Below are 18,985 nucleotides of genomic sequence, written 5' to 3' on the forward strand. Positions count from 1 at the left end.
GGGAATCCTTCTGAACCCTGAGCTATGAGTGAGAGGCTCAGCCTTGGCACAGCTCTGGGGATTTCAGCCCTGATCCTGGGTACCTACAGCCACCATCACCTGGAGCATCCACCATGCTCACACAGGGCTCTGGATCAGGACAGTTCATTATCTCCACGTAAACTGAACATTTTCCACTACAAAAATCCATCACCTGGGTCCAATGCAGCCTAATCTGGACTGCAACCAAGCACAGTATTAACCTATATCACATCAGTGTTATAAGAGAGGGCTCAACAAACTGGGCTCAGCTCATGCTGCTGGAAAAGGCACCCAGAGCTGTGCAGAAGGATCCACCTGGCTCCTGGGAGCAGCAGGTGCTTGGTTAATTATGGGGAATCAATATCTGGAAGACAAATTATGATAGATATGCCACAAGCAAAGAGGGAGATGTGACACCTCACAGGGCACATGAACTCACAGAGCTCTGGTGTGAGCTGCAAAAACAGGGACATATCATTGGTGTCTCTTGTGTTGTTCTTGGGAGTCTTGTGTTATTTGTCATGTTGCTGACGTGTGTGGTTGCACATGAAGATGTTATCCAAACTTTCAGTTTTGCTTTGAACACCAAAAACCATCCCAACCTTCAGTGGGTACTGAGAAAATTTACAAAAGTTACTCCAGTACGCCCTGAAAGCTTCAAACTCTGAGAAATAAAATGATCCCAATGTGTATTCGAGCTTCAGGAGTATTATTTTAAGTGCTTGGAAATGTTCTCATTATGCTCCACATCTCCTCTCAGATCAGTGACACAATCTGGGGGGGACACCCAAGTCTGGGGCTTGGAGAAGCCTTGAAGAGTGGCCAGTGCAGGGGTTCTGAGGTCTCCTCCTCCCTGAAAACCCTCAAGTATTTTTTAAGTAAACGTAGGCAGAGAGGGTTCAATAGAAAACAGCTTTTCCCATGATTGGATGCACATTTCCACCCCATGCAGCATTTCTGGGAAGCACAGAATGGGTGCTGAGGCTGGATGGGGGAGACCAAATGGGAGATCCAGACAAACTGGAAGAATTTGCTTTGGTACTTAAAGTGTGCCAGAGACAGGCAGAAAACTCCAGGAGCAGGCAGCAAAGCCGCTGCCCCGGGGCTCATTCTGTCCCAAATCTCCTCCTCCTCTCACAAAAAACATAAATAACAAAAGGCCATGTTTTCCTTGTTTGCTTGGGGGGAAAAAAAGAGCTTTCAGGGCTGGAAAAATGTTGTTTCAGATGGCCCAAACCCAGCAGAGTGTGGAGGCAAAACAGGAAATCCAATAAAACCTCACCGATGCCGGGACTGGCTCAGGGCAGCTCCCACAGACAGGACAAGCCACACCAGCAGGATCCTCACCAGCACTGTGGCTTTCCCGGGTGTTTTGGGAATGGCACAACCCTGAGGAGCTGGGCTGGACATCCAGGTGGCCCCGAATGACCATGGACAGGTCATTTATAAGCCTGCCCTGAGCAACAGCAAATCCTGGATTGTGGCTCCAACTTTACTGGCAGCACCAGCTCCAGGTTTCCCAGGAGCTCCAGTTCCCACTGGGACTTTGCCAGTTTGTTTTCAGATTGCTTTTCTGACATTTCTGCAACACAGCTTGCCCCTTCCAAACAGAGAACAGGAAAGAGCAAACCCAAAACTCTCCCTAATGTCACATGGAGATTTAAGAGCAAACCCTCCCTCAGGCTGTGCCTGCCTCAAGCAGCAGAAAAATCCCTTGCAGGGTGGACACCCTGGGTAGCAGAGATTTTGCTGGGTTTTCTGTGAAACAGTCCCTGAAGGAACATCCTTTTCCAGTACAAACTGGTGCTTCCTGCTCTTCCAATGCCTGCCAGGCTCCTGCTTTATCAGTTGTAGGTACATCATGGAATGGTTTGGGTTGGGAGTGACCTCACAGGGAGGAATTTTTTCCCAAAATCCCATCAAAACCTACACTTACATATCCCTAAAATTATGCAGTACTTGGGAGTATCCAAGCTGTCCCTTGCACAGTACTTTTTAGGGCCCCACAGGGAGGGAGGGGAGCTGCTTTTCTCCTAGCTAAAAATACCTTTATCCTCCCTCCATGACCACATGCTCCCAGCCCAGCCCCAAAGTGACTTTGCCTCTGGAAAACCACTCAGCCTCTGTGGAGCCCTCACAATCGAACCTCTCCTGACTTTTGGCACCACTGCTGGCAAGGGGCAGCTTCTCCACCCACCCACCTCGTGCTGGAGAGGGGAAGTGCTGTCCCTGGCAAGGGAACAAACACCAGCAGCTCCAACCCCGAGTACAGCTCCAACACACTCAAGGAGAATTTTGCTGCTTCAAACCCAGGCGAGCCAGGGAGTGGTTCTCCAAGCCAGGGAGCTGTTTTACAGACAGCCATGATTTCATCAGACCCAAATCCAATTCTTCGATTCGTGTGCTCAGCCAGCAACACCCTGCAAAGCCCAAGTTTGGGGTGTGGTGGGACAGCACCGTGTGACAGCCCCAGGTGTGTCCATCACCCGTCCCATGCTCCAGGGTCCTGTTCGGGGCACGGGGGAGAGGATTTGGGAATTCTGCGTGGATGCCATGGCAGGGTTCAGCACTGGGAGGGCGCTCGGCATTCCAGGGAGCAGCCAAAGCCTCATCCCGGCACAGCCAGCACATCCTTCCCGGCAGACTCTGCCACGCCATCGCCCGGCCCTGCTCCTTTTGCAGGGATTTTTTGGTTTTTCAAGAGAATTCCCTGCTGCAGGCACACAGGGCAGGGAAACCCGGCAGTTTTAGTCCTCAGCCTGGTGTCAGCAGCGCGGCTGCATCCCTGGCTCCACGTGAGCCCTGCAGGTGCTGGGAGCTGCATCCATGGAGCTGTGCTTGCTCCCCCTTTCCAGACACGCTCCTTTCCCCTGGGACAGCCCCAGCCACGTGGAGAGCAGACAGACAACCTCTTCCCAGGAATTATTGCTATTAAAGACAGGCAGTGCAGATCAGAAAGACCTCAGCTGGTTCTCTCTGAGGAGTTCCTGCAAGGTCATGAAGCACAAGCTTAGAAAAACTGAAAACTTCCAATTCTTGTAAGATACAAATGTAAGCAAAGGAAAAACTATATAATCAATACAAGACAAAAATATAATTTTAAAATTTTACTTTATGCTGTAAAATAATTGCTTTGAGATTTGATGCCCAGCTCCAAGACCTCCTGATTTTTGTTGGCCTCAACTGCAGCAGGATTGGAAGGTCCAGCCAGGGTTTTCCCTGGGGACAGAAAACTCAGAGACTGGCACTTGCCTGCTAGTAAAGGCACACTCAATTCCCACCCCACAGCCCAGGAAGGCTCCTGGAGTGATGGGAAATGGGATGGATGCCAGTGACAATGCACACAGCATGGCACCAGCAAAAGAGGATTTGGGGTGCCCTGCAAGGTGGTTTTGAGACAAAACCTCCCTCAGTACCCTACATCCACTCCCTGCCCCAAGCTCAGGCTCTGCCTTCCCCTAACCAGGCTGACTGCTATGGAAATGGCAGTGAAGCAGAGAATCCACTGTGTGCTGGAGTGGGAAAGCAAAGGAGCCCATCCCCAAGCCTGGGTGCTGCTTAGCCACAAGGGATTGATGATTCCTGGGACTGGCCTCAATTTTTTTGTCTATTAAAGTCACCTCCAAACCATCCCCCTCAATCCTTGTGGGAGGCAGGGAGTGCCAGGGAATGCTGGTGGAGAACAGGGGAATGCTGGTGGAGAGCCTGGGCACCCTGGGGTGTCACATCACACAGTTTTGGGCAGAGGGAAATGAATGAGGGCATGGCAGAGGCAGCTGGTGGGAGGTGCTGGGAAGGTTTCACATCCCAGATCCTGCTGAAATTAGGGAAACACCCCAGAACTGATGTGAGCTGAGGCAGCATCCTCCTCTGAGGGCTCAGTGACACCCCAGCTCCACAGAACCCCCCTTCAGCACTAAACCCCAACCCCCGTTGCTGCCAGCCCAAAAACATCAATCCAAAACCCAGCCCTGCACCACAGGCACAACTCTGCAGAGAAGATCCCTCAGTGCTGAAAGCTCTGGCTCCCACGTTAATTAAAGCCCATCAAGTCATCAGCAGCTTCAGAATAAAGCTGGAAGCTTTAACCAGCAGGAGCATCAGCTGCTGGAACAGGCACACAGCTGCATTTTTGGGAGATGTGGTCCACAGAGCCTTGGAGAGGGTGTTTGTCATCACAGGGTGACAAACCCTGTGCCCTGTGAGGCTGTAAGAGCCATTAATCTGTAAACCACCATAAAAAGGAGTGTAGAGAGCTACAAACTCTAAGCTGGAATTGTGATATGAGTAAAACAACAATGCTTTAAAGGACCAGGTATAATATAATAAATATATAATATATGCTGTTCTCCTGGGAAGATGTGTAAGAAAAATTAATAAATGCAAATTAAAAAGTCGCAAATCTCTGCAGAACTTCTCAGGAAATAATTTGCAAAGTCACTTTTCCAAATTAACCAACCGAATCATTGCTCCCTTAACAAGAATTCTTGTTGATGTTCCTTGGGCTGGAGTCCTCCGCTGGATGAGCAGGGAAGTGCTGCCGCTCAAACTCAAAGCGCAGCCAGCTCTGCCCTCTGCCGATGGCCGGGGACCGCGGTGGCCCGGGAATGTGGCTGTAGGTGACCCCAGTTCACGTTTGGGAAAGAAGAGCCCTTGGCTCTCACTCTGTTTGTCCATGAGAGCTGTGGGAATCCCCTGAATGAAACAGAAATGAGCGCGGAGAACTCGCTGCTTTTGGGGAGCCCAAATGCGCCCGTGATCAGCTTCGGGGGGACCCTAAATGCCCCCGAATCCCTGGCAGCAGGGACTGCAGCACAGGGGTGCAAACACCCAGGTGAGAGGGAAGGAGCCTTGCCCTGGGGAAGGAAAATAATGGATGAATCCTCATTCCCTCAGCCTCAGCTCCACGCCTGTCCCAGAGGGGCTCTGCCAGCGGGTCCCTGTCCCCAGGAGCTGGGTTAGGGATCCTACTCCACCCCTGCCAGCGGGTCCTTGTCCCCAGGAGCTGAGCTGGGGCTCTGACCCATCTCTGCCAGCAGGTCCCTGTCCCCAGGAGCTGAGTTGGGGCTCTGACCCATGCCTGCCAGCAGGTCCCTGTCCCCAGGAGCTGAGTTAGGGCTCCTACCCCACCCCTGGCAGCAGGTCCCTGTCCCCAGGAGCTGAGCTGGGGCTCCTACCCCATCTCTGCCAGCGGGTCCCTGTCCCCAGGAGTTGGGTTAGGGCTCCTACCCCATCCCTGGCAGCGGGTCCCTGTCCCCAGGAGCTGAGTTAGGGCTCCTACCCCATCTCTGCCAGCGGGTCCCTGTCCCCAGGAGCTGAGTTGGGGCTCTGAGCCCACCGCTGGCAGCAGGAACAGCGGCTGGGGTGACACCAGCCTCGCAGCGACAGCTCCCAAAGCCCCCCGAGAGCATCAGCACCCTCGCAAACAGCTGTGAAAGGCACGGGAGGGGGAGGACAGCGGGCGATGCCCGGCAGGACCGGGCAGGGACAGCCCGGAGCGGGGCCCCGCCGTGCCCGTCCCGCTCCCCAGGGCGCAGCCGCTCCCCGCCAGTTGCGCTTTTGCTTTGCACGGCGAGGGAGGGACCCGCCGTGGGACCTCTGCAGCCCCGCGGGGACGCGCCGGGACAGCCGGCGGGCAGCAAAGGTAGGGCTGGGATTCCTCTGCCCTGGTTTCCTTCGGGTCACGCTGGGGGGCTTCAGGTGGGCTTTCTCTGGTTGTTGTGCAGGAGATTTGGTGAGGCTCTGCCGAGATGGGACAGCCCAGGGACAGCTAAGGGGGGTCCTGCCTTCACCACAGACCTGGTGTAAGTCCCAGAGTAAATAGGTAGAAGGGAGGAGATGCAAAGCCCAGCTATATTCATTTATTGAAGAGATAATTCTTCATTTACTGAAGAGCTCCCGTGTGTGCCCATGGGATGCTCGGAGCATCCGAGTGAGAGCAGGGGGATGGATGAAGCTAAAACACCCAGGCTGAAGTTTCAAGCTGTGTTTTCTGCTATCATTGAGTGAGCAGCTGAATTTAAGGATTAATCCCAACTCCAGCGATTCTCAGCCTCTGCAAACCCAGCAACCCCTGGGATGGGACTGGTCTGTAAGGGGCCCTTGAGGCCACGCAGCCCCATGCCCCCTGCACAGGGATAAACTGACCCAATTCCCACATTTTCCTTGGGTTTGTCTCTCCCTGTTTGTCCCATGAGTTTTCCCAAGTGCTCTGTTCCTCACAAGTGGTACCACTGATTTTCCATGGGCCAATTTCCATTTGACTGCAAGAACCAGGAAGAGGACGGGGTTATCACAGCACAGGGACATGGCTCTGCATCCCTGGGGCCAAGTGCTGATGGTTTGGGGGGATAATTCACAACTTTAGTGCCAGAAACATCTCTCAGGGATATCAGAGTGTGCCAGGAAGGCACAAGGAGGGTGGGGGATTAGGCTGACACACAGCACTGCTGCTCCCGGTTATTTTCCCTTCTTAACCAGGATAAATATTAACAAAGGAGGACAAGAGCTTTTGCAAAGGATTAAAAGGCAAAAGCAGAGTATTTCACATGGCATTAAACCAGAGCATTTATTTTTTCCCCTTCATATTCTTGGAATTTAGTTAGCACAGCAAGGGGGAATATTGCTCTGATGGAGACAGAGATAAATCCCAAATATCTATCAGGAAACTACTTCAAGGCAGAGAAGGCCTTCTGTCATTTGTTAAAAGAACAAAAAAAACCAACCCCATACAACATTCAGTTTCTGGTTTTAGCATTTCTATTTTCAGTTCATACCTTGTAAATTCTGCTTCCTGCCAAGGCAGGCCAGAGAACAAAGCGGGCACTGGGAGAAGCCCAGGCCACCCCTGGGCCAGCTCTCCCCTCCCCACAGAGCCCTTTTGGAGGGACAGAGCCACCCTCACCCTGTCTTCACTCTCACAGGAAACTGAATTTCCATTTGATGCTTCCCCTGTGCACGTTCTGCTTTTATTTTAGGTTGTGGAGGAGAAGGAAAAACACAAGAGAGGTGCCAGGCACAGCCCAGCCCAGCTGCCCCAGGAGGGTAAGTGAGCAGGGGACACCAGAGTGCTGCTGCTGTGCCCCTGTCACCCCATCACAGGTTTTCTGTGTTCTTAAACACATCCTCACCCTGAGCACGAGGGGACTGAGCACCCCCTGCTCACCTGGGCCAGCAGCAAGGGCAGGGCTTGGGGGAGGATCCATCCAGGCTGATCCATCACCTGGCTCTGGGCAGGAGCAGGAGGATCCATCCAGGCTGATCCATCACCTGGCTCTGGGTGGGAGCAGGAGCAGGAGGATCCATCCAGGCTGATCCATCACGTGGCTCTGGGCAGGAGCAGGAGGATCCATCCAGGCTGTTCCATCACCTGGCTCTGGGTGGGAGCAGGAGGATCCATCCAGGCTGATCCATCACCTGGCTCTGGGTGGGAGCAGGAGGATCCATCCAGGCTGTTCCATCACCTGGCTCTGGGCAGGGGCAGGAGCAGGAGGATCCATCCAGGCTGATCCATCACCTGGCTCTGGGCAGGAGCAGGAGCAGGAGGATCCTTCCAGGCTGTTCCATCACCTGGCTCTGGGCAGGAGCAGGAGGATCCATCCAGGCTGATCCATCACCTGGCTCTGGGCAGGAGCAGGAGGATCCATCCAGGCTGTTCCATCACCTGGCTCTGAGCAGGAGCAGGGCGTGATCCCAGCTCTGAGAGGGCTCCAGGCACGAGGCAGCAGCAGGGAGAGCACCCACAAACCCAGCCCAGCCAGGAGCTGCTCCCAAAGCCTCTCCCCACCCAGCTGGGTTTAGGAGCTGCTGTGGGTTAAACCCCCAGGATTTGCTAACGAGGATTGGACACCCCTAAGCAGCCTCAGGAGCCTGAGCACTGCTGAGGGCTGATGATTTCTGATGAGACTCAGCTGAGGGGCAGAGCCCAGCTGTCAGCAGGGTAAGGGGCTGCTCCCACAGCCCCAGCTCCTGCAGGGGTTCTCATGGAGCAGATGGATACCCAGCTGTCCTCCAGCACATGGAAAATGCTTTACCCAGGATGTACCCGGCTCTAACAAACTGATTTTAGGCTGCCTGCAACTCTTACCTGCTGCTCTGACTCATTAGGCACAAATCTTCATCCAGGGCCCCAACGTGGCTGATTTGGGGGGTACCCATGGAAAAATCAGGGGGAAAAGTTGTAGAGCTATTCTTGGGGAGAAGGAGGCTGTGCCTGTGGAGAGTCTCTCACCCGCCCCCTCACAGTGAGGGGGAAGCAAGCACAGAGCATGCAAACCCAAATTTCCTCTTTCTGGAGATGTTTTTAGCATCCTGCTGGTTTTTTACACAGCACATGGGGCTGAACTCTGTGATGTTGCTTTTTGGGATTTCCAAAGCGCCGTTTCTCACATTGCTGAGTTTTTACACCCCCTCCACAGCCCTGAGGGTGCCTCTGGGTGCCCTGGCTGAGCCCCCTCGCTGCTCCCCACCTTCAGCTGAGCCCTGGGGACCCCTCGTGCCACAGGGAGAGGCAGAAAGTCCTGAAAACGCCTCCCTGCCCCAGGGCCAGGCTGGAGGGGACAGGGAATGGAGTTGCAGGAAAGTTGCTGTGTGATGGGGATGGGGAAGAGCAGGAGCTGAGGGGCAGCAGGAAAAATAAGATGTGCACGTGTGAAAGGGCTGGGGGTGCACTTTGTCCTTCCCTCGGTGTGCCCCATGGCCCAGAGATGGAGTTAAGGTGGATTTTCCCACCTGGGAATGCAGCCAGGGGAAAAGGAGTTGGATCGAGTCTTCCTCAGTGGAGCCTCTGCCAGCAGGAGAGGAGAGACAAGCTGGTTTAAATTGATAAGAAAAACTGTTAAAATAAAAATATTATTAATTGTCACTTCTGGAGCATAACTGGATCGTTTCACAAGCCATTTTACCCCACTGCTTGACTTAGATGGCTCCTCTTTAAAAGGAAGGAAGGAAGACATCTCAGTCTCCTTGGTGAGAGAAAATACAAAAATAGGCATGTTTCCTTTTATGGCAGATTTTCTGCTTCCACCCAAAACTACTTCAAAGTTTCAGTACCATCACACCAGTAAGTGTTGACCATCACTAAATAATGTTCACATTTTTTACCTAAGCACTGGAAAAAAACCAGCAGGTACTGCAGCAGATGTCATTTTACCTTTAAAATTAAAATTTAAAAAAATTAAATTAAAAACATTCAAACATTTTAAATTAAGTAAATGTGTCTTTGGCATCTGGGTTGGCACCTACAAACTTCTCCCACTTAGACCTGCAGGATAATTCTTCATGTGGAAGCCAAAGGCAAACCTGAGACAGTTTGGGCAGAGATCCGAATTTCCTCTAGATTTATCAGATCTGGCTGAGGTTTTTTGTGTCTGACACCTTCAGATAACATCACCTGTTTGGCTTGCAATTTTAAATAAAATCCAACTCCAGCCTCCTTAGTACCAGCTCTGGTGTTACCAACAGCCCCTGATGTGCGCAATGGGTAAGGACAAGCTTAGAAAAAGCAGCTGTGAGGAAGTCAGATTGAATCAAATGCAGGTAGTTCTGCAAAGGATGGTTTATGCTCTATTTTTAAAATGTGAAGCTGGTTTTGACCCTGTTTTTAGAAGTTGACCCTGGTTTGGTGAAAGTCACTGACCTGGCACTTCCACCCCAGGACACAGCGGCGGTGGCTGCACTAAGGGAAAGGTTTGTGAGCACGTGAGTTACACCAGGAGCAGATTTCCTTCTGCACCTGCACCTGGGGAGGGTGGGAATGTTCTGAGGGCTTTCCTGGGAAGCCAGGGGAGTGCTCCCCTCAGGAGGTTTTGGGAGGTGAGAATATCCCCAGGGAGAGAGGCAGGTCTGGCACTGACCACATGCTGGGACACAGAAAGAGCAACACTCCCAGGTTTGCCGTAGAACATGAAGAAGATTTCTATTTATTCCTTGGTGGTTCTGCACTCCACTGGACAGGGCATGGTGCTTGCTGGGCAGCAGAAGAGCTGATCATCACCAAAGCCACACAGATCTCTGCTGGAGAGGGCTCCAGCTTTTCCCATAACTCTTGCTCTGTTCCTCCCCTGTCTCCCAGCAATGCTCCAACTGCACCTTTCTGTCTTCCAGCCGTGGGGCCACATCAGCTGTTGAACTCCTGTGCTGAGAGAAGATGCTGAAATGCCACCCAAAAGGTGACAGACACACAGCTCTGGCGAGGAACTGTCCACTTGGGCACAGCGATGCTTTTCCCGGCGTGGATCCCTCCTTCCCACCCCGCAGGTGACCCCAGCGAGCTCTGACCAATGAGCAGGGCACTGGAATTAACTCCCCCCGTGCCAAAGCTCCCCGCGATGAGCCGGTGAGCGGAGCCTCCCCCACGGTTCCAGGGCTGGACTGTTCCCTTTGGATCCTGAGCCCCCCTGGCTGCAGCACGGGCGGGATGGACGCGTGACGATGCCGGCGCTGAGCACGGAGCCGGAGCACAACCATGAACAGCAGCTCCAACTGCAGCGACACAGACCTCAAGCCCTACTACGCCATCACCTACACGGTGATCCTGATCCCCGGGCTCATCGGGAACACCCTGGCCTTGTGGGTCTTCTATGGCTACATGAAAGAGACTAAAAGGGCCGTGATATTTATGATCAATTTAGCCATTGCTGACTTGTCACAGGTGCTGTCCTTGCCCCTGAGGATTTTTTACTACCTGACGGGCACGTGGGAGTTCGGAGGAGGTCTCTGCATGCTCTGCTTCTACCTGAAGTATGTCAATATGTATGCCAGCATCTACTTCTTGGTGTGCATCAGCGTGAGGAGGTACCTGTTCCTCATGCACCCCTTCAAATTCAGTGACTGCAGGCGTGTCTGTGATGTCTACATCAGCATCGTGGGCTGGGTCGTGGTCTGTGTTGGCTGCCTGCCTTTCCCACTCCTCAGGATGCAGCACCAGGAGGATAAAAACACCTGTTTTGTGGATCTTCCCATCAAGAAACTCGACCTCCCCACCTCCATCACGCTGATGACCATAGGGGAGTTGGTGGGGTTTGTCACCCCTCTGCTCATCATCCTGTACTGCTCCTGGAAGACAATCTTATCACTAAAAGAGAGGCACTCTGCTTCCCGGGACCTGGGTGAGAAGAAGAAAGCTTTAAAGATGATCCTCACCTGCGCCCTGGTGTTCCTGATCTGCTTTGGACCTTACCACATCAGCTTCCCTCTGGATTTCTTTGTGAAAACGGGGCAGATCCAGCAGGGCTGTGTGCAGATCTCGGTGTTCCACGCCGTGGCTTTGTGCCTCGCCAGCCTCAACTCCTGCGTGGATCCCATCATTTACTACTTCACCACAGACGAGTTCAGGAGGCGCCTCTCCAGGCAGGACCTGCAGGACAGCATCCAGCTCCAGCACCTCAGCTATGGCAGGAGGCACTCCAGGGATGTGCTTGGGGAGGACACCACGGAATACTGATTCCCAGCACTCCCAATATTCATTACATTTTGCCCTTTGCCACAATTTTTCCCTCAGGACACTGAGAACAACAACTGAAACTTCCGCTTTTGGTGAACAAAACAAACAACTCCCACCCTCAAAAATACCCAAACCTGACCAAAAATGGGTTGATTTAATACTTCAGGTGCACATTTTCCCTGAATAGAAATAGGAGCGTTTCCATTCCTCAGCTGGGCAGCAGAAGGTCCTGGACCCATGGGAGAGGTGACCCACACCCCTTTGTCACCCATGGCATCACCCAGCCACATCCTGGTCAGCAAGAAACAGCAAAGATTCTGGAGTCTTGCTGTGCAGAAAGAATTTGATCCTAAATGCCACTGGATGCCACAATGTTCTCTGTTTCTGAAGCACAAGACAATTCATCAGAGACTGATTCTCCAGAGAGTGCCCAGAGCCTGCCCCAGCCACGCTGAGCATGGAGTGAGGAGCAGAAGGTGGCCCCAAAGGACTTCCCATTTAAATAATTAATGAAGCCTCATTGGGGGGTGTAGCAGATGCCATCACCCCAAATCACACAGCCAGGGAAGCTTCCACACACTATTTTTCTGCCATCAGTTCCCACTTTTGGGTGCAAAGACAAGGGTTAGAGCCATGCCTTGGGTTTGAACCATGGGGCTGTGTTTGGAGGGTATTTATTCAAGCCAGGTGTCCATCAAGCCTTTCAGGTCCTCTTTTCACCAAAAATGGGGCAAATTATTTCCCTTTCACTGATAACTGACCCACAGCCATCACATCCACTCCCCATTAACAGCAGCAGGATTCCAACAGAGGATCCAAACCTTTCCAAAGTTTGCTGTAATGGGAACTCCCTGGAAGCAAAGTCAAAGGTGCCACGAGAGATTTTTAATAAAGGCTCAGAGGTGGATGTTGTTTTAATATTTGCTTTAAATTCAAACCAAAGAGACTTCAGGCTTAACTTTGGTACTTCATTTGCACCTTCTTGTAAAATGTTATTTTTCTGTGACAGCATCATTTTTTATTTATGCCAATGTTGTTTTATAATTTATATAAGGGAAATACACATTGTAGGAAAATTATGTGAAGCCCAGAGAGTGTCAGAACACAAGTTTGTTTTATTTTCAAAAACTTTTTCATATAATAAAAGCAAACTCCACCACCTCTTCCCTACAGGAATCTGAGCCAGTGCCTCAGTGCCTTGCTCAGTGATGGCTGAGCAAGGCACTGATAATTCATGGAAACCACATTCACAGTGACAAGAAAAAGTATTTATTTTTATATTTCCTGTTGTATATAATAAAATAATAATTTCTAAAAATGTTTTTAAAATGTAATTCCTGACTCCTTCTCCCCCCTGCATCACCATCACACATGAACATGTGGCAGCACCTGGATTTGATGCCTCTTGAGCACCTGCAGAACATTTTCGATACTTCTCTGAAATTATTTTACTCTTCCTGTTGCACTGGGGAGGAAAGTCAAGGGTCAGGTTTCCCAGGATAATGGGAATTCCTGCAACTGCAGGAATCCAGCCCATCCCTGTCCCTTCTGGCCACCATGGGAGGGGACCAGGGTGGCCCTGTCCAACCCCCCCAGAGTCACTTTTAGCCCCTGAGGGGAAAAGGTTGTTACATAAAGTGGTGTCAGAAGTTCAGAAATCGTTCAGAGACAGAAACCTCAAGCAGCTGAAGTTTTCCACCCAGAAAATCCTGTGGGTGCAGCAGCACCTTCCCCCCTGCCCCTTATTCAAATGAGTGTTAATGATCTCTTTTTACAGGAAGCGCAATGGTCGGGGTTGGAGACACGAGATGAACTCGGGGGACACCTCCTGCCCTCCCCAGGGCCCCTCTGCTCCAGGTGGCCTCTGCTGGGGCCACACTGAGGTCTCACAGCCCCTGGGGATGCTGCCACCAACAACTGCAGCATCGAGGTGTTCCTTAGGTTAGCAGGAGGTGGATTTTCATGCCGTGGGTATTTTTGCCATGCTCTGTATTTTTAGTGTCTCAGGATCCACCAGCTGGACTCAATGATCCTTAGGAGTCCCTTCCAACTCAGGATATTCTAAAATAATCTGAATAATCTGGTCTGCAGCACTGGAATGGGAATCTGAATGAGAGTGTAACTGAGAACAAAAATGCCCAAACCCCCAAATATCCCCTTTATTCTGCAGGAAGAGTTTCCTCTGGTTGTTATCACTGTGCAGCAAAGCCCTGAGCTCTCTGCCCATGCCCTCACCAGGCTGGCTCTGGGCTGAAGTGCCAGGTGGCTCCTGGGCACAGAATCAGCTTTAATTCCTGCTGGGCCAAAGGAAAGCCATGGTGGCAAGAGTGCAGCCTCAGGGGTGCTTTGAGGGATGCCTGGGGAGCTTGAGCTGTTGAGAATGAGCAGTGAGGGTTTTGGGAGCCTTCCTCACACCTGGCACAAGGTGGCTGAGGGTGCAGGGTCAGGAGAAGCAGAGTTCTGGGTGAGCTCCAACCCTGCCCCGTTTCCATCTCCTCCCCCGGGCTCCCTGCCCAGCAGCAGCTGCAAAACCTCTCATCAAAACCTCTCATCCCCCCGGGCACCGTGAGAAGAGACCCAGAGGCTGCCTTGGGCGTTTTCTGTGCATGCTGAAACTCAGAGCTGCCCTTGCAGCATGTGGCAGCTGGCACAGCCCCCCTTCCCCTTCCCTTCCCTTCCCTTCCCTTCCCTTCCCTTCCCTTCCCTTCCCTTCCCTTCCCTTCCCTTCCCTTCCCTTCCCTTCCCTTCCCTTCCCTTCCCTTCCCTTCCCTTCCCTTCCCTTCCCTTCCCTTCCCTTCCCTTCCCTTCCCTTCCCTTCCCTTCCCTTCCCTGATGGGATCAGAGCCCCCTCCCCTCCCTGGCCACCAGCCTGAACCCCCAACAGCCCCTGAGTTCTGGTGCTGATGAATTCCCTGGTTTAGCTCCATGTCATTGCTGCTTTGAGCCATCCCATGGTGGCACCTTTGGGTGTCCCTCCCTCCTGCCCTCTCCTCCTCCTCTTCTGCAGTATTTGTGCCCCAGCCCCGGGGCTGGTGACATCTCACAGAGCTCAGAGCCCCCAGACACCTCCTGCCCTGTGTCCTCCAACATTTCCAGCACCCTCCTCATCCTCTGCCACCACCATGAGCCATCCATGGAACCCCAGAGATCTCCTTTTGCCATGGAAAGGGCTGATTTACAGCTTCTCCTACCAAAGCAGAATTTTTGTCCTCTCTCTCACATCTTTTCCTTTACCAGCACTGTTTTATTTGCTGCTTTGTCACATGGTTGCTCAACATCCTGAGCAGAGTCCCCGTTTCTCTGTAACTCGTTAGATTTTCCTGCTGGGGTTAGGCAGCTTTGACACAATTTACTGCACTTTTTACTTCCTTTTTCACTTTGCTGTTAAAAATGAGCCTCAGCCCCAGCTCATGCACACACAGAGCACACACAGAGCACCCTGGCACTGCTGGACTCTGTTCCTCAGACCCCAATAATTAAAAACAACCTCCAGAGAGTGACCCAAATATGAGCCCACACCATCCAACACAAAAATAAAAAGCTAAAATCTTGTCAGAGATGTTTTGATAAACATCATGACCAAAAATAATCTGAATCCATCAGGGCAGTGCCTGGTTCATGCTGCCAGTAAAGTCAGGGCAGAGGAGCTGCACCCTTTGGGGTGATAAACTCTGAGAATTTGATCGACACCATCTACAGCTGTGGCCAAATATCTGATTTAGAAAAAAGATTTGGTTGTGTGAAACCATGAGAATAGAATAATAGAGAAAAAATGTGGTAATGTCATTGCCTCAGAGGGCAGCTCAGTTTTTGGTTTTCCCTCAATCAAGGAGAAAAACAGGGCCTGAGAAATGCCCCAGCAGGCAGCAGTGCAGGGCAGGCTGTGCTCAGCCACCTCCACCAGCACAGCCTCACCATGGCAAACGCTTGGAGATGGGGGGAAAGGAGGAGCTGTGGCTTTGGAGCATCCTCCAGGGATGCAGCAGAGCCCTGTGCCCCTGAGCAGCAGGGGAACTGGGGGAACAGGAGGGAAGGCAGCTCACAGACGGATCTGATAAGCACAGAGCCCTTCCTGTGCCCCCGGCTGCTCACGGGCAGCAGCAGCAGCAGCAGCAGCAGCAGCCCTGCTCTGCTCACCACGGAAGTGTCGGCCCCGGGTGTCTGTGAAAGTCTGATCCTCCCACCTGTTTGGGGTTTTTTTGTTCATGAGATGAGGAGGCAAAGCTGTAACTGCTTCCAGCTTCAGGCTGGGTCACAACACACACTGGTAAGGGAAGTGTGGTCTGAAGTGGGGCTTCTACATCGCTCTTATTTTCTAAAAAAATTAAGGATTAATTAGTGCAAAGGGCTGAGAACATGAGATGACAGAAGCTACAACCACCAAGGGCAGAGAATCCAAAGGAGTGAATTATTTATCACCAAGTGAGCACTGAGATCATCACCCCCCAGAACCAAACAGCCTCCACAGCCCTTCCCTCCCAAGGGATTTAGGGGCATCACGTGGAAGGTGTGGGTTTGTCCATAGAACCATGGAATGGCTTGGGTGGGAAGGGACCTTTGAGGTGATCTCATTCCACCCCCTGCATGGGCAAGTGCAGCTTCCACTATCCCAGGCTGCTCCAAGCCCCATCCAACCTGGCCTTGGACACTTCCAGGGATCCAGGGGCAGCCACAGCTGCTCTGGGCATCTGTGCCAGGGCCTCCCCACCCTCACAGGGTAGAATTTCTTCCCAGTATCCCATCTAAACCTCCTCCATCCATGGATCCATTCCTGATGAATCCCACATGTTGACACTCTCATTCCAGAATAAAAGCACTGGGTTCCACACCAGCAAGGGATTAGGTTTGTGGGAAGGAAGTTCCTTGTTCCAGAATCAGGTGTCCACCCATGGATTTAGCCCACAACAGCTCCAAACATCAACAGCTCAGGAGAGCCCAAACATTTCTGCAAGACACAAACCACCATCCACAGTGAGAATGAATCTGCAGACAGGAAAATCACTCTCACATTTGTTAAGGTGGAATTCAGGGCTGTCACAGCACAAAAAGAGAGAAAATACATTCAAGTAAACAGAATAGTTAAACTATAAGAAATAATTTCCTTGGGAGGTGCAGTGGGAGGTGGAGAGCCTCTAATTACTCTCAAGACAGGAAATACACCCATCCTATTGCCTAGGTAATATCACAAATATATACTCATAATGAAGAAATAATGTTAATGCAATAATGTTACTGTAATTATCCATATTGTAATTATTTTGGTGGCAACCTGGAAGCTTCAATCAGTGCTGGCATTTGGGCTCTGTGCCACAGCTGGCAGCAGAGCCATCCCCCACCCGGCCTGGAATTAGGACAGGCAAAGCAGCTTTAATCCTTCCAAGCCTGACCTCGAGCTCAGCCCTGCCAGGGGGGTGATTCAGCCACAAACTGGAGGTTTTGGGGGCTGCACCCCCTTTATCTGGTCCTAGAGCTCTGCTGTGACCCCACCTGCAGTGCTGTGTCCAGGGCTGTGTCCCCAACATCAGAAGGACACGGAGCTGCTGGAATGAGCCCAGAGGAGGCCAAGCTGTTTAGGGGCTGCTCCTCCCCTGTGCAGACAGGCTGGGAGAAACGAGGCTGTTCTGCCTGGAGAAGGTTCTGGAAGAAGAGACCTTCCAGCATCTGAAGGGACTGCAAGGAGGCTGGAGAGGGAATGTTCATCAGGAAGTACAGTGACAGGACAAGGGGGAGTGGGTTCACACTGAAAGATGGGGAATTTGGATATACAGAAGAAATTCTCCCCTGGCACAGGGTGCCCAGAGAAACTGTGGCTGCTCCTGGATCCCTGGAAGTGTCCAAGGCCAGGCTGGATGGGGCTGGGAGCAGCCTGGGATAGTGGAAGGTGTCCCTGGCCATGGCAGGGGATGGAATGGGATGAGTTTTAAGGTCCCTTCCAGCCCAGACATCCTGGGATTGCGGGACACGGGTTCTCTTCAGATCCAGGGTGCTCAGTGCTCAGATTTCAGCTCACCCCAGACTCTGCTGAGCACAGCTGGATTTTGGGGAGGTTTCCAAGTCCACAGCAGCCAGCCCAGTCTTGCAGGAGTCCCCGCAGGCTGTGTCCCCCCTCCCTGCACAGGCCTGGGAGTGCTGCTGGGGTGGGAGGTGACAGTTTCTCACAGCTGCTCTGCAGCAGGCCAAGCACAGAGCTGAGCTTATCATCAGAAAAGCTTGGTTTAGACAAGCAGTTTATCAAGTCTGAGGCGCTAAAGCTCCTTTTCATACCAGCCTGAGGCCTCAGGGTGTCTTTCAAAGGTCTCCACACTATCCCTATTTTTTTTCCTCCAGATCTTCATCTCAAGATATTTATATATGCAAAGAAGTTCAATTTTTATAGATTTTTATGTACAGTGAGCCTGGAGGAGAATGAAGTTCTAATTTAGACCATTACATACTCTAATGGAAGAGTGTGTCACCACAGCCACCCACACCTCAGCAGTCACAGAGCAGCAAGTTCTGCAAAGGGCAGCAGCATCTCCTCTGAGAACCAAAATCAACCGTGTTCTTAATAATTGTTTCTCACGTTTTTCTGATTAAAAAACCCCTAAATAAATTCACATGTAATGCTGGAAGAGGAAATATTCAAAGTGCCAGCTTCATGTTGAAAAAGGTATTTAAAATTTACATCGAATTTTGAATTTATTTAGTCAGAAAATGAACCTGCCAGCTCCCCCAAGGAAGCTGCCCAAAGTCCCTGCAGAGATCTTGCTGATTGTCCCGTGCCCACAGGATGCTTTTGCAGTAAACACAGATGTAAATGAAGTTCTTACAGTAATTGAGTTTGTGTTTGCATCCCAGCAGCGTCACCCCCTCAGTCCCCACACCCATGTCTGCAGAACAGTTCTGCTCAGATATTAACAGGGTTTTACACAGGTTAGTTCTGGTATAAAAATGTTCCTTACTATAGATAAAAATGAAGCAAAGACACTGAGCACCAGCTCGATGAAGCTTTGATCACACCAGTTTTAGGGTTTTTTATGAAATAGCTGAAAACCTGTGTGTTGGGTGAATACACTGAGTTTTTACCAGTTACACACAGTTTACACCCAAGTGTTTGGTGCCTGTGCCATCTACTGGTGCAAAGGACTCCAACTCGTGCTCCTTCCTTCTTCTACAGCCCAGCTGAACACAGGAGCTGCTCAAAGCCAAACACAGCATTAGAAGATCCCAGGAAAACCCTCAAATTCCAGTATTTTGGCTTGGACACCCAGCCCCAGCCTAGAACACTTAGGGATAGATCACAAGGCCAGCTGAGCACGCATGGGACCAACCCCAGCTCACCTCAGAGCAGGTGAGAACAATCTGTTCCTCCTGTCCCTGGCTCCCTGCCTGGAACATCCAATAACATCTTAAAGAACTGCCTTCACTTTGTTCCAAAGGTACAGAAAGTGTTCCAGCCCATGTGGAAGCAGCTCCAGCATTCCTGCCTGGAGGTTCATCCACTGCATGGACACTGTGAGCTGGAGAAAGAACAATCCCTGG

The 18,985-nt window shown here is 51.6% G+C and overlaps 1 protein-coding gene across 1 annotated transcript; it reads left to right on the plus strand.

Moving 5' to 3' along the window:
* The first annotated feature begins 5,592 nt into the window (after positions 1-5,592).
* Positions 5,593-12,775, plus strand: GPR174 (G protein-coupled receptor 174). Its single transcript, XM_054641346.2, has 3 exons — positions 5,593-5,665; positions 6,999-7,065; positions 10,126-12,775. The coding sequence occupies exon 3, from the start codon at positions 10,487-10,489 to the stop codon at positions 11,462-11,464; it is 978 nt and encodes a 325-aa protein (XP_054497321.1). The 5' UTR covers positions 5,593-5,665; positions 6,999-7,065; positions 10,126-10,486; the 3' UTR covers positions 11,465-12,775.
* The last annotated feature ends 6,210 nt before the right edge of the window (positions 12,776-18,985 follow it).

The sequence above is a fragment of the Agelaius phoeniceus genome, chromosome 14, assembly GCF_051311805.1.
Source record: "Agelaius phoeniceus isolate bAgePho1 chromosome 14, bAgePho1.hap1, whole genome shotgun sequence".
NCBI classification, from domain to species: domain Eukaryota; kingdom Metazoa; phylum Chordata; class Aves; order Passeriformes; family Icteridae; genus Agelaius; species Agelaius phoeniceus.

Excerpts from the sequence above, each read along its gene's own strand:
- GPR174 (XM_054641346.2), top strand. The coding sequence starts at position 10,487 with ATGAACAGCAGCTCCAACTGCAGCGACACAGACCTCAAGCCCTACTAC.